The sequence below is a fragment of the Sorghum bicolor genome, chromosome 6 (genome assembly GCF_000003195.3).
Source record: "Sorghum bicolor cultivar BTx623 chromosome 6, Sorghum_bicolor_NCBIv3, whole genome shotgun sequence".
Classification (NCBI taxonomy): domain Eukaryota; kingdom Viridiplantae; phylum Streptophyta; class Magnoliopsida; order Poales; family Poaceae; genus Sorghum; species Sorghum bicolor.
In genome coordinates this window covers 57,121,084-57,143,253 of record NC_012875.2, presented here as the reverse complement: position 1 = coordinate 57,143,253, position 22,170 = coordinate 57,121,084, and the positions used below count along the sequence as shown (strand labels likewise).

The 22,170-nt window shown below is 44.3% G+C and overlaps 5 protein-coding genes across 5 annotated transcripts; all 5 read left to right on the top strand.

Annotated features, from left to right (window-relative positions):
- Positions 2,934 to 4,733, top strand: LOC8074752 (thioredoxin-like protein CXXS1). The gene is made up of 3 exons (XM_002448537.2): positions 2,934 to 3,285; positions 3,758 to 3,880; positions 4,224 to 4,733. The coding sequence occupies exons 1-3, from the start codon at positions 3,028 to 3,030 to the stop codon at positions 4,380 to 4,382; spliced, it is 540 nt and encodes a 179-aa protein (XP_002448582.2). The 5' UTR covers positions 2,934 to 3,027; the 3' UTR covers positions 4,383 to 4,733.
- Positions 6,047 to 6,839, top strand: LOC8074751 (uncharacterized protein Os04g0629400). Its single transcript, XM_002448536.2, has one exon. It carries the CDS (start codon positions 6,252 to 6,254, stop codon positions 6,624 to 6,626), a length of 375 nt encoding a protein of 124 aa, XP_002448581.1. The 5' UTR covers positions 6,047 to 6,251; the 3' UTR covers positions 6,627 to 6,839.
- Positions 6,962 to 14,181, top strand: LOC8074750 (helicase-like transcription factor CHR28). The gene is made up of 12 exons (XM_021463389.1): positions 6,962 to 7,382; positions 8,315 to 8,809; positions 8,908 to 9,073; positions 9,189 to 9,337; positions 9,447 to 9,518; positions 9,606 to 9,680; positions 9,776 to 10,886; positions 11,208 to 11,338; positions 11,934 to 12,155; positions 12,375 to 12,881; positions 12,963 to 13,172; positions 13,701 to 14,181. Exons 2-12 carry the CDS (start codon positions 8,495 to 8,497, stop codon positions 13,803 to 13,805), a joined length of 3,063 nt encoding a protein of 1,020 aa, XP_021319064.1. The 5' UTR covers positions 6,962 to 7,382; positions 8,315 to 8,494; the 3' UTR covers positions 13,806 to 14,181.
- Positions 16,461 to 18,775, top strand: LOC8074749 (F-box/FBD/LRR-repeat protein At1g16930). The gene is made up of 3 exons (XM_021462530.1): positions 16,461 to 17,634; positions 17,744 to 17,887; positions 18,045 to 18,775. The coding sequence occupies exons 1-3, from the start codon at positions 16,561 to 16,563 to the stop codon at positions 18,465 to 18,467; spliced, it is 1,641 nt and encodes a 546-aa protein (XP_021318205.1). The 5' UTR covers positions 16,461 to 16,560; the 3' UTR covers positions 18,468 to 18,775.
- On the top strand, positions 20,526 to 21,566 carry LOC110436508 (ATP-dependent helicase ULS1-like). Its single transcript, XM_021463653.1, has 4 exons — positions 20,526 to 20,969; positions 21,099 to 21,170; positions 21,258 to 21,332; positions 21,422 to 21,566. The coding sequence occupies exons 1-4, from the start codon at positions 20,526 to 20,528 to the stop codon at positions 21,533 to 21,535; spliced, it is 705 nt and encodes a 234-aa protein (XP_021319328.1). The 3' UTR covers positions 21,536 to 21,566.

The following is a 22,170-nucleotide window of genomic DNA, read 5'->3' as shown; positions in this document are numbered from 1 at the left end:
TTTTATCTTATAATAAATCAGCAAATATTCAATCATTATATTTCAGCCAAGCGAACAGCTGAATCTAGGTACACACGCAGCTGCAGCCCAAGTGCAAGCTGCGCTCCGTGGCTTTGCGAGCATGGGGAGCCCGTAAGAATCCGCGGCGTCTTTCCTTTCAATTCCATGGGCGACGATCGGAGGGCTTCCACGCGTTGCGCCCTATGACCTCGAGCAATTCCTCTTCCTCACGTGGTTTAGCAATCGCCAATTGGTAAATGTATGCACTCCTATACGCACCTAATATGGCTTGGGAATAACTTGTGATTGTCTTGTTTGCTTGAGCTTATCAGCCACGAAATAATGTTTTTCTCTCAAAATAAATCAACATCAGCCGCAAAAACGATCAGCCAATATGTTTCTAGTTTTCTTCTTTCTAAATCACTGTCTAGAAACAAGGAATAATGAATTAATGGCATTGATTTGTGGTCGATTTTGTGCTGCACTGCACTTTTGCATTTCATATAAGGCAACAAGGAAAACTTCATTTTTGAGTTTCATTTGGCTGTTTAGAAAACATTAAGGCCCCGTTCATTTAGGGTGGAATGGGATCAGGAATTGTTCCAGCTGATGAATCTTATACAAATTTGTGAACCAATCCAGCTGGGAATTGTTCTAGGCCTTAAATCCCGATGAAACGAACAAGGCCTGATGGTATTTCTTACGGTGTACGCCACCATGTAGAGGGGCTGTTTCATCTTCAATGGTATGTCCTCGTGTACAATTGATTTTGACATTCCATGTGTGCGCGCCAACTCATACATTGTGTGTGGTCCTCCACTAGATGGAATTATGCACTTAGTGATTGGGTTAAACCGTTTTTTGTCAAACTCAATTATTGCTTAAATCATACGGAATCAGGCAGGGGTTGTTTCTCTTTCTCATCTATTTTGGATCTTAGTGCTGTCTCTACTAAGGATACAATATTTAACAAACCATGCCGTATGTAAAATAATACTACGGAAGACTCTGGATTGTGTCTCTGCATTAAGTTGGTAGAAGACAGCTTCTAGGTGGCTTATGTTGATAATTCTTTGTTCCAATTCCGTGAATAACATTTCTTATAAGTAAAAGCACCCCGAGTCATGCTAATATGATAGAATAGATTTTTTTTAGAAATACACGGTACAATATAGACATCTACAATACGCACATAAATTCATCCTTATAAACACATGTACATAAACCATATCTTTATGAGTAGCTCCAAAAGATCGACTCTAAGTGCCTTTTTACTTGGATGCTCGAGTTCCATTCAACATAATAAAGAATATAATACCAAGCAACTAAGAGAAACAAGGAAACTAGAGAAGTGCTAAGTTACTGCTACTGAAGGGGCACAGTATTTTTAAGTGCGCGTAAGAACATGTATCCTCAATTCTTTTTCGAAGAAACCTGTATCCTCAATTCCAACGATACTCACCTCACCGTGTTTTTTCATGAAAAGAAAAACGCGCTTGGAAACTTATTTTCCTTTTTCCAGTTGTAAACACGCAGGGTTCAGTGAAGTGGTACCGAAGTAATACTACTAAACTCATGTTGGAAACTTTAGATGGTGTAGATAGTACATATTGAACATCTACATGCTACGTTACATTATCGTAAACTCATCCCCATGTTTTGGTGATGCCGTGTGCTACCGTTGATGTGATGTTATGCCATCTTAGGTAAGCAGAGCTGCCTTTTCCCCTACCGTCGGCCGTCCCTGTGGATCTTCTATGTCTACACAATTGTTTGTTTAAAACTGATGTTTTTTTTTTGAACCATAAAACTGATGTTATTGTTAGTTACATATACGACGATTCCCCATGGTGGCTGAATATGCTGACACAAGGGGTCTGTTAAGCGAAGCTTTAGAACTGGTCAACTGGATATTCAGTCAGATCAGTGCCAATAAGATTATCTGTTCAAATACAAGAAGATAACAATAGCAATCCACATGGGAAGATGGGAATATAGCACTTCCATCTACACCCTATGATGTGGATTTGAATTTGATGGGTAAGTTTGATAGCGATGTTAATTAACAAGCTCAAGCTGTGGGCTTATTTTGCAGCTTCTGAGAAATTTGCTATTATAGGATCCTAAACGTGTAGGTTTCGCTATAATAGGATTCCAAACATCTGCTTCGCTATAACGACTCTCGAAACATTAACACTTTGCTATTATAACATCATGGCCTTCAAATAGACAAATTGAACTCAAATCTCTTTAAATTCAAATATTTTCATTTAATCATAGATCATGATGTTATAATAGATTTTAATTAGAAGTGAAAGGTCCCGTCTTATAATAGCAGTGACTAATTTTCTTTGATTTGCGTGCATGATAATGGTGGTGCAAACCGTGAGCTCAAGTGCTGCTACAAGGCCACCGTGGACGGCTTCAGCGCAACGGACTTCCACCGGCGGTGCGACTTCAAGGCCCCTGCGTCGTCGTCAGCTACACCGGCGGTGGCTTCTGGTTTGGCGGGTTCAGCCCGGAGGGGTACCGCAGCACGGACGACTACTACGACAAGCTGGACGCGTTCCTCTTCTACTGGCCCGACCAGCTTGCTGCGCCGGCGGAAGCCGCCACGGAGGCTTCACCGCCGCCGCCCGTGGTGCTGCTGAAGGTGGGCGAGAGCGGCGCGACGCTGTTAGACTATGATGTTATAATAGCAAAGTGTTAATGTTTCGAGAGTCGTTATAGCGAAACAGATATTTGGAATCCTATTATAGCGAAACCCACACGTTTGCAATCCTATAATAGCAAATTTCTAGCAGCTTCTCACCTGAATAGGCATCAGATTAAGGTGTTAATTAATGCTATAGCTTTTCAACTGATAAGCATGGATATATAACATGCCTCTGGTTTTAATTAGAAGTGGAGATGTCTTTTATGCGGCTCACATAAGGACATGGGATTTTTGGAATACTCCAGAAAACTCAGAGCAGAGCAGACAAAGTATGGGCGGACCCACCAGCTGTAGGATATATTCGTATTCCCATGCTTATCCTAGCGGAGTGGATTGGCACGCTTCTCTTTCCTGTAGACAAGCTGCAAATCTTTATCTTGCTGGGGAAGGGGTCAGGGAAGAGGAGACGGAGAAGAAGAACAGAGAAGGGGACGAGGCTTTGCCTAGCTCGTTGGGGCTCTATGGAGATCCAGCACCACGGCGGGGTTGGCAATTCGAAGGTTGTGAAGGTTCAGAGCCAGGAGGCATGGGATCTGTTCACCGATCAAGCAAGCAAAGAAGGGCGACCTGTGAGTTCCCCTTCCTTTCCCTCCTTCCTTTGGCCTTGTTCTTTTCCTCTTGTTCAGATTCTGTTCAGTTTTCAGAGTTGTATAATGAATCCCTTTTGATGTTTTGGGTCTTGAACTCTCAATCATTTCGGTTTGGACCATTCTTTATTCCTGTTTCCAGTTGTGCTAGAATGATAGTAGATGTGTATTATCATAAAGCCATTGCTTTTGTGAGATTATAACAGCTTCGAAGCAGCTTGATCTCTGCATATGTGTCCATGCTCCTTGTTCTTCATGTTCATGTAGCTGTTCGTGTACCCTTTATTACATCTCTTGGTTTTGCTAGCAAAATCAGTAGAATTTGGGGGAATATTAGTCTGATGGCAGGTGCTCTGTCTTTCTAGTGAACAGCGGTTCTGCAATCTGCACTCATGTTTTTTTTCCATCCACAGAAAAATTAAACTTGACAAATCTGTCCTGCTTTGTTGTGTAGGTTGTTGCTCATTTTGGGGCATCATGGTGTGTGACGTCCCTGTCCATGAACTACAAGTTTGAAGAGCTTGCTCAGACCCACCCTGAGGTCTTGTTCCTCTACGTAGACGTTGATGATGTCCAGGTAACAACTCTCTGATCTTACAGGTCTTATGTCTTGGATTCTCTTGGTCTAAACCTCTAACAAAAGAAATGAACTCACATGGCCACACCATCACATTTCTTCCAAGAAATAGAAAGGGGAAGGCAGGGAAAGGCAAAATTTTAGCTTTGAAATCGATCATCTTTTAGAATTCAGAATACATTTAATAATACATTTTTTCTCTGATCAGAATTCAGAATACAAAAAACATGTTGCAAAAAGTCTTGCTGTTTCTCACATGTGCCAAACTGACCTGATCTGCATAGTGCTCTGAACATGGACTGATTAAGCTAGGTAAAACCTGACGAACTGTAAATTGGTGCAGAGTGTTTCATCCAAGTACGGAGTGAAGGCGATGCCGACATTTTTCCTCATCAAGAACAAGGAGGTGGTGAGTAAGATCGTTGGGGCGAACCCAGATGAGGTGAAGAAGCTGGTGGACGCTTCTGCTGAACCCTTCCAAACTCAGATTGTCGTGGAATAGCCGTTTCAGTCATGTCTTCGGAAACTGCTCTGTGAGACTGTGGGCGTGAGTGCTTCTTGGTCAGGGTCTGGATGTCCCAGACTGTCCAATGTCGCTCGTGTTGGCCGTGTGTGTGACTCTGATGGGTGTCGCTTTGTAGTAGTAGCAGCCTTGCTTCTTCTGTTGCCTGTTGGTCTGGTCGTGCAGGTGCAGCTGACTGTAGTGTGACTCTGAATGTTGCATCTGTTCTGGGGGTTGAAAATAAACCAACAAAACTAGCTCGCTCACTTACTGGCTACTGTAATCTTTGCGCCATGCAGGGCAGCTTTATTTGTTGTTTTTCTGGAAATCAAAACAACTTAACACTCTCCATTGTTTCCCATGTTTTCATCACATATGATAGTGGTTGCTTATACATTTACTAGTCCCAGAGTGCTCTCCTATGACAGTGGAGTATTAAATTGTAACCCTCTGCGGCATTGCAAATGTGCAAATCCCCAAGGTCAGGCATCATGGAAATCCCAGATTTCGTTGGTAAAAAGATTATTATATCTGAAGCGCCAGTGCAGCTGCAGCTTTGCATCTGAATCAAAAGAATATACTACTGCTGCTGCTGCTACTTAAACGTACCTGACCTGGGGCACCACGCCTAACCACCCTAGGATTATGGACAAAACTGCAAGCTGGATGTGTGGCCCAACGCAACATGTGACAAAGCATTGACACGTGCCAGGTCGCATTCAGCTTTTCGCTCAATGATGCACTCATCTTCGCCCGAGCCGAGAGCGAGAGGAGGGCAGGAGGCACTGAAATGAAGGGAGAAAGGTGGTGGGACGAGGAGGAAGAAAAGGCAAATCATTGTTGGGGAGACCGACCGACGGTCCGACGCCATGCCACCATGGCATGGACTGTGCTGCACAGTGTTCTCTCCATGATTTCATGATCTGTGGCGCTTCTGATCCCCAAGCTTCACTCTTGTACTTTTACTGTCAGCAAAGAGACCCCTGGTTTTACTTGACCTGGTGTGTCGGCAGCCTTGTTTAGATGCGAAAATATTTTGGATTTCGCTACCGTAGCACTTTCGTTTGTTTGTGGCAAATATTGTCTAATCATAGACTAACTAGGATCAAAAGATTCGGCTTGCGATTTACAGTTAAACTGTACAATTAGTTTTTATTTTCGTCTATATTTAATGCTTTATGCATGTGCTGAAAGATTTGATGTGACGGAGAATCTTGATTTTTTTTTGTTTTTGGGGTAAACTAAACAAGGCCTTATCCTCTATTACTAACAAGTGACAAGCTACCTGCCCTGCAACTGCAGCTGAGGGGCCTTTTAAGTGCATGTATTTGTCGCTTGAACATCTGCTGGTATCAACTGGTTATTTCTCTGAATTTGTCAGTGCAGCACAAAGAGTAGTTTTGCTTTGCTAAGACGATCCGGCCTTCTGTCGATCTGTTCTGTTATTAGTTATGCATACAGAAACAGTTTGATTACCACACTCAAAGTACGCATCTGAACCGCTGCTGCAGTGTTTATTATTTGTATATTTAATCAACATCGGTGTTGGTAATATAACAAAACTTTTTTTGTCACGCGATCTCCCCTTTTCTCTCTCCTTCACGTGGAGCCGGCCATGCACGAGCGCTAATCCGACAACCAGCACCAACACCAAAAACAAAAGGCGAGGTGGGTGGCCGAGTGACCCATCTCACTCGCCATCACTCACCCTCCAATTCTCTTCCATACCTCCTCTCCTCCCTCCCAGCCTCACCTCACTTCGTGCATGGTCTTCACTCTTCTTCAGAGTAGAGAGAGGACGAGGAGCAGAGGAGGAAGAAGAAGAAGAGCAGGGGGCGGCGGCAGCGGCAGCGGCAGCAGCTTCCGCCGATGTGCTGCTACGTGGGCAAGGCCACCAAGATCTTCCTGTGCCTGGTGGCGGCGCTCCTCGTCGCGGGCCTCGTCCTCGGCTTCGGCCTGGCCCGCCACACCTGGGGAGCCGACAGGGCCCAGCCAGCAGACTGCCGCTGGCCCGACTGCCAGCAGCAGCAGGGCTCCGCGTACGGCGGCGACCCGCTCCTCCCGGCCACCACGCCGACCAACCCGCTCACGCAGCCGGCCGTCGCCGCGTTTCCCGGTGCCACTACCACCCCGTCGTCCTCCTCCTCCGCCGGCGTCGCGGCGCCGCCCACGGGCGGACCGTACTTTGGGCCGCCTGGCCCGTTCGTCGTGGGCCTCGGCCCAGCTGCTGGAGGCCGCCGCTGAAGCCGCTGGAGGCCTGACTGCCTGAGGCGATGCGACCTGCCTTTTTGACTTTTGCTCGTTATTAGTCGTAGTCTTCTCCCTTTCTGGAATCACCGTTTCAATATAGTTTATTATCAATTTTTTTAATTCTTATTAGGTTTCCACTAGTTTTTGACTCGTTTCGCTGTACAATACAATTTGGTAAATTACTCCGAACTTCACCCTTTTTTTTCCCGTTCGATGGATACTATGATTACAGCTACTGTGTATTATTTCCATTATAATTACCGATTTCACCTCGGCTTCTCCGGTTCTTGTTCCTGCTCTGCTGCTCGTTGCTTGCAACTTGCATGTTTTTTTTTCACCTTGCAAAATCTCAGGGGAATTCATCGGTAATTCCCAGTTCTAGCCCTCATTTCTCCACAAGGCGTCATTATCTATGCCGTTTCATCCCCCACCCTACACGCTTCCTTCCATCGTAAGATAAGCCCAGCCAATGGAAAATATTTCGTTTCCCGCTCGCGATGTGCCACTGTCAGGCGGGCCCGAGAGGCGCGGGGCCTACTTCGCAGGCATACAAAACTCGGCAGCCGACGCGCCGGCGCGGGTCTTGGTCTCGGTCCTCGCACTCTCCCCGCTCCGCCGTCACGCACACGAGAGCAACAGCCGCCTCGCCGGATTCCCCTCGCGGCGATCCCGCCGCGCCCCGACGCCGCGCCGGCGTGTCGTCGTCTCCCGTCGGCCTCCGCGCTCGCGTGCTCGCCGATTCGGTTGCAGGTAAAGTTCGGCGCTGCTTTTTCGCCCGCTCGCTCTCCCCGTGGTGCTTTCTTGGACTGGTTCGTTTCCTTCACGGGAAGGGAAGCTATGGTCGTTTGTACTGCTTTTCTAAGGTTTGTTTATTTGTACGTGGGTGAGGAGATTCAGGGGAAATGTAAAACGGTGTTGATTGGATTCCGCTCGTGATGGAAACGGATGGCGGCTGCTCTGCTTTACCCAAGATTAGGGCTTTGGGGTTTGTTCGAAAGGGGAGTCGGAGGGAAGGTTTAAGCGATCGGTCGGATCAATTGGGTTCGCGAGTTCCGCAGATGTTGCCTGACGTATTTATATTGATCGATCGATTATTTCTCTCTGTACCACCACGCGCTCACGAGTTTGTACCAATGCTTGGCAATTGTCAGTCTGATGACACTTGTCCTGTTGCGGTGGTGCCGATTCTACTGCGCTTATGATTCTTTTTGTTGGTATATAAGTGATAACGGTGCTTTGGTTCACTTCTTTGGACCCACTAGTAACATCTTGCGTTCGAGCACCTAGTTTGGAGGTACTAGTAACATCTTGCGCTCGAGCACCTACTGTTACTGACAAGAAACTGTCTGTCAATTGGCGTAGGTAATATCAGTCTGATGGCAGTTTTCCTGTTGCTGTAGTGCCGATTCCACTTGGCTTGAATTGTAACCCTTACCCTTAGAAAAAAATTCATTTTCCTTGGCAAGCGATAACGTGGGTTTGATTATATTATTTGGAGCTAATAACACCTTGTGCTCGAGTACCAACTGTACTGTACTCTTGTACTTTCTTGTAGCAAAATATTAGTTTCTTGTTGTGCTAATGTTTTTTTTAATTATTAGAGTTTCCCTTCAGATTTTGCATTATTGCCACTCTGACACGTGTAGCTGAAATAGCGTTTGCCATCTTGATGCCACTTGCAGGCTAGCTAGTGAGATCTGGTCACAAGTACTACTGTGAGCTGCTTGAGGCTTGGTGCATTACTTGTTCCGAGTAACAAGCCATTTGGCAGGAGACAGTTGTGAAGCATGCTGATCTCGATTACTCTGATTATACTTGGTGATTAAATTTAAGTATACCAGATATCCGACAAGGCAGATTCAATGCTTCCAAGCAGTATGGACATTATTGACTTAAGTTCAGATAGCGAGGAAGGGATCATTGACCTGTCTTCTGACAGTGAAGACAACACTCTTTTTCTCCCTTATTACAGAGAAGAGGATGTGGACTATGATGATCCTAGTCCTTTCCTTCTCCCTTTTTTTCCTCACAACACAGCACCTGACTGGAATAGCATGGAAGAACTCGATGATTGGCGCGTGGTCGCAAAGAAAGAATACGATGACTGGTTTAGGACAAATGCTTCATCCTCTTATAGCCCTGTCGAGGATATATCAACCACTGAGGTGAACAATAAGGTGAGTAACAATACCAAGAGGACTCTTTCCATTATCAATAAGAATTGTTTCTGCAGCAAAACCTTCACATTTTCTATTCTCAAAATGTTGAACATCAGCTTCCACAATCTTTCACCTACGGAAGCTTCATTCCTCAATCATTTGCACCCAGCCATTCAAGTTTAGGTGACAACAGGATCAAGGAAGAGCCGTCTATGACATTTAGTGGTTTTCAAAGATGCACTGCCCATGGAGGCGGGATGCCTTCATCTACAGTGCCAAATGGTGACATTTTATTTCATTATTATTCTGAAATATATTATGATTTGAGTCGTCCTACAAAAATGCTTTGTATCTGTTCAAGGTGTGGATATTTAAGACAAATGTTTCAAACTGTCAGATGATATCTTTGTGTATGGTGGTCCACGTCCACATCGGATCTTCCCTCCACCAATGCCATCTTCTGTTAATGATACAAAAGTTGAAAATGACGTAGAACAAAGGCTTTTCGGTTCTGATGAGAGAGCTGTATATGAAGAAGCCCTGAAGGTATAGGTCTTTGGTTGATTCATACAGGCATGGCACCTTGCCATCTTCTGATATTCTGTTTTAATCACTTGGGCGACCCTTATTAATGTTACAAAAAAAATGAATGCAGCATATCACTCAGGAAACGAAGGAGGAAGATCTCTCCAAAGGTGTTATGTCAGTTAAACTGCTTAAGCATCAGGTAACCTTTTCTCTAATATCAGTTTTGCAGTTGCTTTGCTTATGCTGGAGGCCCTATTCATTTTTCATGTTCTTTTATGTTTGGAAGAAAATAGCATTGGCATGGATGCTTTCGAAGGAGAATAGTTCACATTGTCCAGGTGGAATTTTGGCAGATGATCAGGTTACTTCTTACTTTCCCTACCATATTCAAATAGCTTTTAATTGTTCTTCCTACCAGGTTCCTTTATGTTTAGCAATTAATTTCGCGTGATACAGGGTCTTGGGAAGACAATATCAACGATCGCCCTTATACTGAAGGAGATGGTTAAGCAGTCTAGGTTCATGACTGCTGGTTCATACAGTACAAAATTTGCCCCAAACAGTGATTATGACAATGACGATGATGTTGTGATTGTCATGACCAAGAAAGAACCAAAGGATGAACCCTTCAATGAGCTAGATGATTCTGCACGATTGCATGTTGCCAGCAATCTTAAGGTCTGTGATAATAAGTCAAACGCTGCCACTCATAAAGCTGAACCTTATGACAATGGCGATGCTGTGATTGTCATGGCCAAGAAAGAACTGAAGGATGAACCCTTGAATGAGCTGGATGATTCTGCACGATTGCATGTTGCCAGCAGTCTTAAGCTCTGTGATAGCAAGTCAAACACTGCTACTGATAAAGCTGAACCTAAGAAGAAGACCAGAGTGAGGTACTCTGCATCAAACTTGAGGTCCAAGACTAGACCAGCTGCAGGAACATTGGTTGTGTGCCCTGCTAGTGTTCTTAGGCAGTGGGCTAATGAGCTCTCTGTGAAGGTTATGGAAGACAATAAATTGTCAGTCTTGGTTTATCATGGAAGTTCAAGGACTAAAGATCCTAATGAGTTGGCAACATATGATGTTGTTGTCACCACGTACATGACTGTGGCCAATGAAGTACCTAAAGAAAACTCTAATGATGAGCAAAAGGACAGTGAATTGGATGGAATATTTCCAGAAGTTTCCATCGGCAGCAAAAGAAAAAGGCAGAACAAGCCAAAGAAGAAAAACAAACCTATCAATTTAGAAGGTGGCCCACTTGCCAGGGTACGATGGTTCAGAGTTGTGCTTGATGAAGCTCAAACAATAAAAAACTACCGGACTCAAGTCTCTAGAGCTTGTTGTGGACTGAGGGCAGAAAGGAGATGGTGCTTATCAGGAACACCTATACAAAATAAAATTGATGATCTGTATAGCTATTTCTGTTTCTTGAAATATGAACCTTACTCTAAATTTAGTAATTTCAAATATATGATCAAGCACCAAATTACTAGAGATTCAGGTCGCGGCTATAAGAAACTTCAAGCTATTTTGAGGATAATTCTACTGCGGCGCACAAAAGGTGAATTAAAGTACTTCGACCATAAATATATATATCTGTATGCATATTGTTCTGAGCTATGCTATGAAACCTGCACTGGTGCACACTTTATTGCTCTTGCCAACAAAACTTACTAATCCCCCACTCATTGCTCAATCTGGAATGCATTTGCAACCTTGAAAACTTTGTTTGGCATCTGGATCCTGTTTGTGTTTCAGTACATCTTTTAGAAGAGTTCCATTGTGGTCCTTAAATCTTCAAGCTTTTCAGTATATGCCAATGTTGTTGTTTCGTTGGTTGTGATATTGTCATTGATGTACTGTTGAACCGTTGTCCATACAGAAACACTTATAGATGGAGAACCAATCTTAAAGCTGCCACCAAAGACAATTCAGCTGAGTAAAATAGATTTCACCCAAGAGGAGCGAGCTTTCTACTTGGCACTTGAAGAAGGCTCCCGGCAGAAGTTCAAGGTACCTTAAAATTTGCATCATCTTTCTTCAGTAAGAACTTATTTCCCCTGTCCTCAAATTTAAAGACTTCTTTTTAGGACAACCCAAGAAGGGTGGGAAATGACATGACCCCTCAATTAAGCACCTAATTTGCAGTGATTCAACTGAATCAGTAAATCCTGTCTATTTTAGGTAACCAATGCCATAATGACAGTGTCAAATCCTGACTATTCAGGTGGATTAGGTCATAGTCCCTACATTTGTGTACAATTTTTGAAAGTCAGAAGTCCTTACATTTGTCGATGGAGGGAGTAATTGCTGAAATATTATGTTCTTTTTTGCAATCATGGTGCATTATATTTGTCTAATCTCAGAAGCATCCTGTCGGGTGTCGGGTTCTTTTTATCTGAAGTTCTAAACATATAGAAAAAAATGCATGGCTTTGATAAACATGAACCAACTAATTGCATTACCTTCATTTGAAATTAGACTTCTGAGTCTATTATTAAATAAGAATAGCTTAAATACTGAATTCCATTTCTGCCTATAATTTTCTCCCATTGGTTCAATTGCTCTGGAATTGATGTCTGACGCTCATGTTGTGTTTGTTATACAGGCATACGATGCAGCAGGGACAATAAGGGAAAATTATGCAAACATTCTTGTGTTGTTGTTGCGGCTTAGGCAGGCTTGTGATCACCCTCTTCTTTTGAACGGGCAGGAATCAGATCTGATTGACAGCAATTCTATAGAAAGGGCAAAGCAACTTCCTAAAGAAACAGTGACAAATTTGCTTGAAAAGTTGGAAAGAGGTCCGGCAATTTGTTTCTTATGCAATGTAAGCAATCATGTCACTCAAAATTTTTTACAGGCGCAGTGTATTACCTCTTGTTGTTTTAATACTTCATTATTGTATGAAGAAGCAAAAGAACGAGGTTAACCAAGAGATGTGTGTGACAAAACATTAAACAGTGACTGATGTCCTTGATTTTAGCTGAAAATCCTTTATAATCCAAAAGTTTTTGATGAGTACAATAATTTATTTTCCCATTTGCAGGATCCACCTGAGGATGCTGTTGTCACGACATGTGGTCATGTTTTCTGCTATCAGTGTGTACATGAGAGCTTAACAAGTGATGGACATGTCTGCCCCTATGCACACTGTGGAAAGAAACTAAGTTTTCGATCTGTTTTTACACCAGCTGTATTAAAACTTTGTACTTCGCCAAAGCTGGAGTTTCATGAAAAAACTAGTTGTTCCACAGCAGCGGACAAGCCATCCTCAATCTGTGAAAGCAGTTACATCTCCTCGAAGATCCGGGCAGCAGTGGAAATACTTAACTCAATCATCAAGACACCTGCCCTTACAGTGGGGGATACTACTGAATCAATTCCCAGCATGGCACTCCCTGTTAAGGCAATAGTCTTCTCCCAGTGGACTGGCATGTTGGATTTGCTGCAGCTTTCACTGAACAGAAATGATATACAATTTAGGAGGCTAGATGGATCAATGTGTCTCAACTTGAGAGAACGACAAGTCAACGAGTTTAAAACTGATCCCAAGGTCCTTTCCTGCATTCTAAGTTTTTAGCAATATTTACTGACATTTCACAAGTAAATACTGATAATAATTTTTATTCTTCAGGTGAGAGTAATGCTTATGTCACTGAAGGCTGGCAATCTTGGTTTAAACATGGTAGATGCTTGCCATGTGATTATGCTTGATCCTTGGTGGAATCCTTACGCTGAGGACCAGGCAGTTGACAGAGCACACAGGATTGGTCAGACCCGCCCTGTTACTGTTTCACGGTTCACAGTTAAAGACACGGTGGAAGACCGCATTTTAGCTCTGCAGGTAATTACTTCGATTGTTGCCAACGCAATCATGATAGTTTTTTTTTCTAGGTAGAGGACACACTTCATTAGTCCACAGAAGATTTTAGCATGTGAGTTTAGATTGGCACTGAAAACTCAACAGCTAAGTGTTTGGTTTCAGCCTATAATCAAATAATCATATTTTTTGAAAGGGATAATACTATAGTCAATTAGTCAGAACTTTTTGAAAGGAATAATCAATTATTAATCATAAAAGATAGTCAAAATTTTTATGTTTCTCATTTCAATCTTGATTTGTAACCTTGTGTCTTATGTGGTCTCCCAATCTGCCAATATGAAAGCCAACACCAGTACTTCAATTTTGTGCTACTTTTTCATGTGAAATGACATTGCAGCTACGATCAACTATTACTGATGTACATTATATGCAGCGTCAATCTCGTTTTTTTTTAACAACGTTATATTGGCCCTAAGGTCTATTGGAGTAACTAGCATTGAGCTTTTCTTGAGCTTTATGTTGGCTAACTGTGAATGTTTCACTGGGCAGGAGAAAAAGAGAAAGATGGTCGAGTCCGCATTTGGCGAGGATGGTTCCAGAGGCACTGCTACTAAGTTGACGGTCGAAGATCTCAGATACCTCTTCATGGTGTGATGGCAGCTTGTAATCATCCGTAGGGCTGATGACTTTTGTTGTGACAATCCTAACGGATAGGCTAGGTTAGAGTTGATCACAGTATCTGGCACCCCTATTTTTGTAAGCAGTAGGCATTTTGGAGCTGAGGTAGCGTTTGTTTATGGTTCTCACCATGGCTGATGTTTCGACCCACTTTCGTAGTTCTGGTTGACCTGACTCTCTTGTGACTATTCCCATGGGATGGAGCTCCTAAGAGAACTCTTACAATTCCAGGCTTCAGGAGAGAAGGCAATTGTGTAAATATGACAGTTACCCTTAGATTCTGGTTATCTGAATATGGCAGTGGCATGCGTGTAAATGCTTACTATGCATAGGTTGGTTCTGAATTGTGATATACTCGCTCTGTTCCGTAATAAACGCACCTATGTGGTTCAAAATTTGTCCTAAAATGAAGTTAAATTTAGGGTCTGCATAGGGGGTACTGATTGGAACACCTGCACGGGAGCTATGTGGAAGTGGAATGATATGGACCTTCTGCACCGCTGTGAAATTGAATTAATTCTTGTGAAATGAAATTTCCTTGAAAATCTGCTGACCAATAGAAAAAGTACGGGTTATGGTTAGTGGCCCATAACAGGTGCCGGACTGCAGACAGGTTAGCAAAGAGGGGCCTCCCTCATCCTGATGTGTGCGTCCTATGCAACCAGCACGAGGAAGATCTCCATCATCTCCTTGTGGGCTGTGTATTTGCAAGAATTTTTTGGTTCACCTTCCTCTCTCACTTTGGTGCTGCAATCCTTGCTCCAACACCCGCTGATCAGAATTTCGAGGAGTGGTGGAGAAAGATGGATGGTGCTGTTCAAAGTGATCTAAGACGGGGCGTGAATTCTCTGGTAATTCTAGGTGCCTGGAGTATTTGGCGGCACAGAAATGATTGTGTTTTCGACAATGTAACCTCAAATGTTAACTCAGTCCTGCATCTGGCCAAGGAGGAGGCTGGTCGATGGAGTGCGGCAGGGGCTAAGGGGATTTCCCTAATATCTGCCCGGGCTTCAGCTTAGTTGGGGGGTTCTCTCTTGGTCGTCTCTGTATTTCTTCCCCGATGATTTAGCTGTTTTTGTTATAAGGCTGTGAGTGTGTGTGTTTGTGGGGTTTTGCCTCTGTATGGGTTTAGCCCCTGTAAGACTCTTTCCCGCTTCTATTAATATAATGATACGCTGTTCGATAAAAAAAAGAGAAGCCAATGGAGCCTAAGTTGCCTCCGTATCCTATACTTTGTTTATTGTGGGAAAAAGAGAGTACTAACTAATTGTGATATACTAATTGATTTGTCCTATAGTTTGTTTCTTCTATAAAAACACACAAAAATAACTCATAACCGATATATCTCAGAGAAACGAGTACAAAAAAAAAAGATAGACAATAAGACATAAACGACCTTAAAAAATAAGAGTGCACTAGCACAATCAGTCATGTCTTATGAAGAGGAATTGTCTGCCCTGAAATGAGGTCTTGTTTAGTTTTCTGGGTTAAAAATTATCGGTACTGTAGCACTTTTGTTTGTATTGACAATTATTGTCTAACTATGGGCTAACTAGGCTCAAAAGATTCGTCTCGCAAATTACAGGCAAGCTGTGTAATTAGTCATTTTTTTCTATATCTCCATGCATATGCTGCAAGATTCGATATGACGGGGAATCTTGAAAAGTTTTTGGTTTTGGGTGTAACTAAGGCCTTATTTAGATCCTAAAACTTTTTGGATTTTGATAATATAGCAATTTCGTTTGTATTTGGTAATTATTGTCCAACCATAAACTAACTAGGCTCAAAAGATTCGTCTCGCAAATTAGAGACAAACTATGTAATTAGTTATTATATATATATATATATATATATATATATATAAAATATTCCATGCCATAATTTGAATTCTGAGCGGAACTAAACAAAACCTAAAAACAAGGCCTGAATGGAGTGGAGGAGACTGTACCATTTCGGCCAAAAGCAGCATGGAGCTTTTCGACAGAGTGGCGCTTTGTGCTGCTTGGTATGGAGAGCCATTTCATGCAGAGATTATTGCTCGTTTTCAGGTCTTGCAGAGAGCTGCTTGGGATTCAGAAGGTGGTCTTGGAGGCTCATGCCACGATGGGGTTTGAGGCAGCAACGTCCTCAAACTTTGACCGCTGCTCGGCAAGTCTGAGCCCGGCCGGGTACTGTCTCGGCTCTGGACAGTATTCCAAGCTTGTGTTTATGGGTAAAGTTTATTTTGACCTTGTGGCCAAATATTTGGCCTCAGGCCTTGTTTAGTTTATCCTAAAATTCAAAAAAAAAATTTAAGATTTTTCGGCACATCAAATCTTATGATATATGCATGGAATATTAAATATAGACGAAAACAAAAACTAATTGCAAAGTTTAATTTTAATTTACGAGACGAATCTTTTAAACCTAATTAGTCTATAGTTAAATAATAATTATCAAATAAAAACAAAAATACTATATTATCAAAATCAAAAAACTTTTCACGGCTAAACAAGGCCTCAGTTGCCGCGTAATGTTGTCGACAAAATATAATAATAATAATTATCATCATCACGCCACATGAAATATGTGATGGGCCTGGTAGCTGTCGGCCCAGCAACGTATAACCCTAGATAAACAGCGGCACAACTCACTCCGATCCCCAGTCCACACGCACACGCGCCTCCACTCCACTCCGCTCCAGCGACGCCCCAGCCCCCAATCTCCGCTCCGCTCCAGCGCGGCGGCGACCATGGAGATGGAGGAGCAGCAGTTTCAAACGAACGTGGACGTCAGCGTGAGCAACATGGAGCGCGACCTGCAGCGCCACCTGCGGCGCAAGGGCGTCGACGTTCCCGACCCGTTGACGATGGGCACGGCCCTGGTGCTCATGTATGCGTACGACGCCATCCCCGACCCACCCGTGTCTCCCGCCGCGCCTCTCTCCTCCGCCTTCGCCGCGCGGGCCCCAGCCGACGGCGTCGACCGCATCAGCCTCCTCTCCGACGCGCTGCTCAGGAACGTCGTGTCGCGCCTCCCCGCCAAGGACGCCGCGCGCACCGCCGCGCTCGCCACGCGCTGGCGCGGCCTCTGGCGCTCCGTGCCCCTCGCCGTCGTCGACGCCCACATCCTCCCGGACTGGATCCCGGACGACCACGCGATGCCCGGGGGCGAGGACATCCTGTCCTGGGCCGTCGCCGTCGTGGCGTCCCGCGTCCTGGACGCGCACCCGGGCCCCTTCCGCTGCGTCCACCTCTCCCGCTGCCACATGGCGTCGCACCAGGCCGACGTCGAGCGCTGGCTGGAGCTCCTCGCCGCCAAGGGCGTCCAAGAGCTCGTCTTTTTCAACCGCCCGTGGCCGATCGACCACCCTCTCCCACGCTCGCTCTACGGCTGCACCTCCGTCACCCGCCTGCACCTCGGCATGTGCACGGTCCCCAGCACCGCCGGGCTCCCGCGCACCGCACGCTTCCCCCACCTCCGGGAGCTTGTCCTCGACACGGTTGCTATCGAGGAAGGAGACCTCCACTTCCTGATCAACCGGAGCCCCGTCCTGGAGGTCCTCACCATCACCACAAACCAGACCGGGGCTCGAGTCCGGCTGATCAGCCGCAGCCTGCGGTGCGTGCAGGTGACCACGTCTGCCGAAGTGCACGTCACTGTGGTGGACGCTCCTCGTCTGGAGAGACTGCTCATGTGGATGATATCACCTGCTGTTCCGGGCGAGAGTTGCTCAAGGATCAAGATTGGCCATGCACCCAACCTGTGCATGCTGGGACATTGGCAGCCGGGATTCGAACTGGAGATTGGCAATACCATCCTCAAGGTCTAGTTTCTGCTTTTGCTTTTATATTTGTGTCAATACAGTGTGCCAATACTTGTTGTGATCTAAACTTCTGCTCTGGCGCATTTTATTTGCAAATTTTACATTGCAGGTGGGTACTAAAATGAGCCCAAGCGCCATGGTCCCAACCGTCAAGATCTTGGCTTTGGAGGTGGGATTTCAAGTCCACAATGAAGTAAAAATGATGCCTTGCTTTCTCAAATGTTTTCCCAACGTCGAGACACTACATGTCTTCGTAAGACTTGCCAACCCCATCTCGTTTATTCGGCATCTAGCATCAATGGCACCAATGACAGCTTGCTAGCTTGTTTCGATAGGTTCTAGTTGTGTGACTATTGACTCAGATCAATAGCTATCTGAACTATGTATGCTTTGATTTGATCTGTTTGCAGTCACTAAATGATGTCCCCAGTGGCAATGTTGATCCCAAGTTCTGGAAGGAGGAGGCTGGCTGTATTGATTGCGTCCAGAGGCATGTGAAGAGATTTGTCTTCCAAGAGTTTCGGGGTAAGAGAAGTGAGCTAGCGTTCCTCAAGTTCATTGCTGAGAGAGCACAAGTCCTGGAGAAGATGGTGGTCACGGTGGCCTCTAAATGCTTCTCTTCAGCAGATGCTGTCAATGCTAAGCTGAAGCCTCTGATTTCTGCAATATGGGCCAGTAAAGACTGTAAACTGATTGTCTTCAAGAGTCCATCCTCTGATTTGGCATCCCCTGTTTGGGCTTCCAAAATGGCATCTAATTTTTCATGCAGAGACCCGTTTGATCTTCTGACCGCTAATGCTGAACTCTGCAGCCTCTGTGCTTCAACATTCTAGCACTCTCTGAGTCTGCAGCCAACAACATATAAGCTAAGACAAAGAACATTGGGAATGTTTCTGTGAGCATAGCTGATGTAGGTGTTGAAGTTTCTTAGCAGCACCATGTCTTTTGCAAAATTGTACTGTTGCCTAGAATTGTTTCTATATGTGAGACACCAACTGATATATGCAGTTTCTTTTGATTTCTCTAGCAAAAAAATGTGGCCTGTTTTTGGGATACTACATTCAGTTCTGCTAAATTTTGTGTTTGGATAGTTGTGAGAGTAATGGATAATTGGATAAATCTAAGTTTAACTGTTGTTTCATATCTCAGCAGAATTTGGCATCTACCACAGTTTGTTATTGTGCATTTATTGGAGCTAGGTTGATTAATTTTCCATGCAGTTATGTTGTGATATTGGTGTTCCTTAATTTGGTCAAGGCTTGTATGGGGCAAGCCGCAAACGCAAAACTTTATGTTACCCTGCGATACAACAATGTAGTGGGTTTTGTCCCCTGCTGTTCCTCTTAGTATGATATTCTGTTCGATGCAAATGTTTTCCTATGACATTTGGTTATGTCTAACCATAGTTACAGATGTGTGCAGTGCACTGAAACATGTTCACCATAAAACTGCTGGGTGTGTAATTTGCTGGCTGTGTGCATCCTTAATGCAGAGGTTGGAATACTGTACTCCAATTTCTTAACAGAAATGGTCTCTGATAGTGAATGTGAAATCATAGGTTGTTGTGCGTTTTATTTTTGTCAATTCATTAACTGCGTAGTCTTGAGTCAGTCAAGTTCACATTTTTTAAAAAAATGCCCTTTAGCATTGTTTCATGACATACCAATTTTTCTTTCGGAATCCTGCTTGATCTTTCACATTTCCTTGCAAGACATTTGTCATCAGAGCTATCTATGTACGGTTTTCCTGGTTCATTCTATTGTGTGTCCCATGATATTTCACAACTGTCAACTCCATATTGATTCTCGACGCTGACCAAGCAGGCTCTCCACGCTGTTACCGCATCGCCGCCGCCGACGAGCTGTGCATTGGTGCACGTACGTATGCATTGGAGGTCGTGGGCCATTGCAGCCCAGCCCAGATCAGCCCAGGCCCACCCCCGTGGGTTCGCAGGCTACAAACACGTCGCTCCTTGTGGGCTGGGGCCACTGCTGCCGTGCCGCTGTTTCGTCTGGCCGGCGGGCCCACAGGCAGAGGCTAAGTTTCCTTTGGTTAGTTTCCCGGTTTATCGGTGCCGCACCCCCATTATTTCCTTTTCTAATTTCAAATTTAAGTTCAAAATGATGATCACGACCAACGGTATTCCAGGCCCCAACGTTCGCAAACAAATAGCCTCCGCCGCCCTTGATCGCCACCACTCCCTCCTCAAAACTCAAATCCGCCGCTTCATTCTGCAACTGCACCGGCGCCGCATATATAGTTCCCCGCTGGGCTCCTCCAACCAAGGCGCACGACGACGACGTGGAGGTGGAGGTAACAAGCCGGTGCTTCTTTCCTGCCGGTTCTTGGCTTTCGGCGATTTTCCTCTACGTATGTTATGATTTTCATGACTCGGTTTTCCACGGAAATTAAAGGGTGAGGCAACTTTTAGCAGATCAGAATCAGATCACTAGGGGGCTAGCTTTGGAATTGTCTCGATCGACGGGTATGCAGATGCAGTCAGGAGTTTTTTCAGCAGCACGTGATCATAGTCCAGATCGACTTGATCATTGTTCTGATCGGGTCTTTTTTTTATGCATTTGCGTCTTAGATAGATTCACCAGTTTATTTTTGTCGATGCTCTGGGTAAAATGAACCCTGTTCCTGTGCTGTGAATTTGTGATAAATCCCCTTGGCTTTAGTGGTCCATTTGGCCTGTTTTTTTGGAACGGCAACTACTCATCCGATTAAAGCCCCCCGAAAAATACATTCTCGTTTATGTTTCTGGCGTTTCCATGAACCTGACGAGCACCTACCATTGGCATCTTTTTCTTTTTATTTATGAAGCCAAATAAACATAAGATATCTGACAAGAAAGACTTAACTCATATGCATGTATTGTTGCAGGCATTATGGAAATTATTGAGTTAAGTTCAGAATCAGAGGGCGAAAACTTTGTTGACTTGTGTTCAGATGGTGAAGACAACACCGTTCTGTGCTCAGACAGCACCGTTTCATGCTCAGACAGTGAAGACGATGGTCATGGTGATCGCACCCGTTTTCGCCCGACCATCCAACCTCTCAGTATCAGCACAACTTCTGACGAGAATAGCGACGAAGAACCAATCATGTTGGAAGTCGACAGTTTTTTAAGTGACACTCGTCCGGCTTCAACCTTTTATAGGCCTGCCGAGAATAGACCAGCCACTGGAAAGATATCAAAACTGACAAAGAAGGAATTGCTTGGGCAGTCCATAACTTCTGTTATTGATGCTCAAGCCGATATTGGCTCAGAAGTCCCAGAGAAAAGCCTTTTCAGTGTTGATGAGAAAGTTGTTTATGAAGATGCCCTGCAGGTATGGATCTTTGGTTTGATTGACATATTGGTGCATTGTTCAAATATATAAATCCTGTTTGCAAGTTTATTTAGTTTATTATACATGGCATGTCGCGTACTAAATTATTTTCCCCCAAACTGTGTGCAGTATATCCAACAGGAAAAAAGGGAAGAAGATTTGCCTGAAGATGTTCTGTCAGTATCACTCCTTAAGCATCAGGTACCCTTTTTTTTTAAAAAAAAGTCTTGTTATTATTATTTGTGTTCCAGGACTGTATTCACTTCTATGCTCTTTTATGTTTCAAAGAAAATATCATTAGCTCGGATGGTCTCTAGGGAGAATAATGCACATTGCTCAGGTGGAATTTTGGCGGATGATCAGGTTATTTCTTGTTTCAGACCTTTTTCCCAGTATATTTTAATCGTTTGTCAAATTCCCTTGTTATAGGCACATAGTTTACTGTGATGCAGGGTCTTGGGAAAACAATATCGACAATTGCCCTTATACAGAAGGAGAGGCTTCAGCAATCTAGGTTCATGAGTAATGATTCAGAATGTGAAATATCTATTGTCGACGAAAGCTAGTCGGCAGTCTACCTTGGGGTATACCCACGGTAGTAGTTTATCGGTAGACGGTGCGCAAACTACGAACTCGATGGTGACGCAAGACACGGACAAGCTTTTTATCCAGGTTCGGCCGCCGAGTTGGCGTAATACCTACGTCCTGCGTCTGGTTGTATTGATTTGTGCTGAGAGAATATGATGTCCTAGGGGGGTCCCTTGCCCCTCCTTATATAGTCTGGAGGGCAGGGTTACAGATCTGGAAACTAATCCTAGTCGGTTACAATTGTCATAGATAGTTCAATATCAATTTCTATTCTAACCGACTAGAATCCTGCTTGATCTCCACGTCTTGTTTCCTTGCGCGAAACTCCGAGCTGTCGGATCAAGCCTCGAACTCGTCTCGTAATGGGCCAAGCTTCCTGGCCGAAGTCTAGCCGTAAGGGTATAGGGGTTTATACCCCCACAGCTAGTCCCCGAGCACCATGTATTGTGATGCAACACGCCGTCTTGAGCTTCTTCGATCAGTGAGACTTGGCGTCTTCAATAAGTGGGAAAGTCGCCCAAACAGTTGCAACGGTTCTTTGACCAACTCGAAAGACAGTTGATCAACATTGACATCGAAGAAGCAGGTTGTTCGAAGAATGCATGGTGCTCTT

Excerpts from the sequence above, each read along its gene's own strand:
- LOC8074752 (XM_002448537.2), top strand. The coding sequence starts at position 3,028 with ATGCTTATCCTAGCGGAGTGGATTGGCACGCTTCTCTTTCCTGTAGAC. Across the intron at positions 3,286-3,757 it reads CAAGCAAAGAAGGGCGACCT|GTTGTTGCTCATTTTGGGGC; the intron begins GTGAGTTCCCCT and ends TTTGTTGTGTAG. Across the intron at positions 3,881-4,223 it reads TAGACGTTGATGATGTCCAG|AGTGTTTCATCCAAGTACGG; the intron begins GTAACAACTCTC and ends AAATTGGTGCAG.
- LOC8074751 (XM_002448536.2), top strand. The coding sequence starts at position 6,252 with ATGTGCTGCTACGTGGGCAAGGCCACCAAGATCTTCCTGTGCCTGGTG.
- LOC8074750 (XM_021463389.1), top strand. The coding sequence starts at position 8,495 with ATGCTTCCAAGCAGTATGGACATTATTGACTTAAGTTCAGATAGCGAG. Across the intron at positions 10,887-11,207 it reads TCTACTGCGGCGCACAAAAG|AAACACTTATAGATGGAGAA; the intron begins GTGAATTAAAGT and ends TTGTCCATACAG. Across the intron at positions 13,173-13,700 it reads ACCGCATTTTAGCTCTGCAG|GAGAAAAAGAGAAAGATGGT; the intron begins GTAATTACTTCG and ends TTCACTGGGCAG.
- LOC8074749 (XM_021462530.1), top strand. The coding sequence starts at position 16,561 with ATGGAGATGGAGGAGCAGCAGTTTCAAACGAACGTGGACGTCAGCGTG. Across the intron at positions 17,635-17,743 it reads TTGGCAATACCATCCTCAAG|GTGGGTACTAAAATGAGCCC; the intron begins GTCTAGTTTCTG and ends TTTACATTGCAG. Across the intron at positions 17,888-18,044 it reads TCGAGACACTACATGTCTTC|TCACTAAATGATGTCCCCAG; the intron begins GTAAGACTTGCC and ends ATCTGTTTGCAG.
- LOC110436508 (XM_021463653.1), top strand. The coding sequence starts at position 20,526 with ATGGAAATTATTGAGTTAAGTTCAGAATCAGAGGGCGAAAACTTTGTT. Across the intron at positions 20,970-21,098 it reads TTTATGAAGATGCCCTGCAG|TATATCCAACAGGAAAAAAG; the intron begins GTATGGATCTTT and ends AACTGTGTGCAG. Across the intron at positions 21,171-21,257 it reads TATCACTCCTTAAGCATCAG|AAAATATCATTAGCTCGGAT; the intron begins GTACCCTTTTTT and ends TATGTTTCAAAG.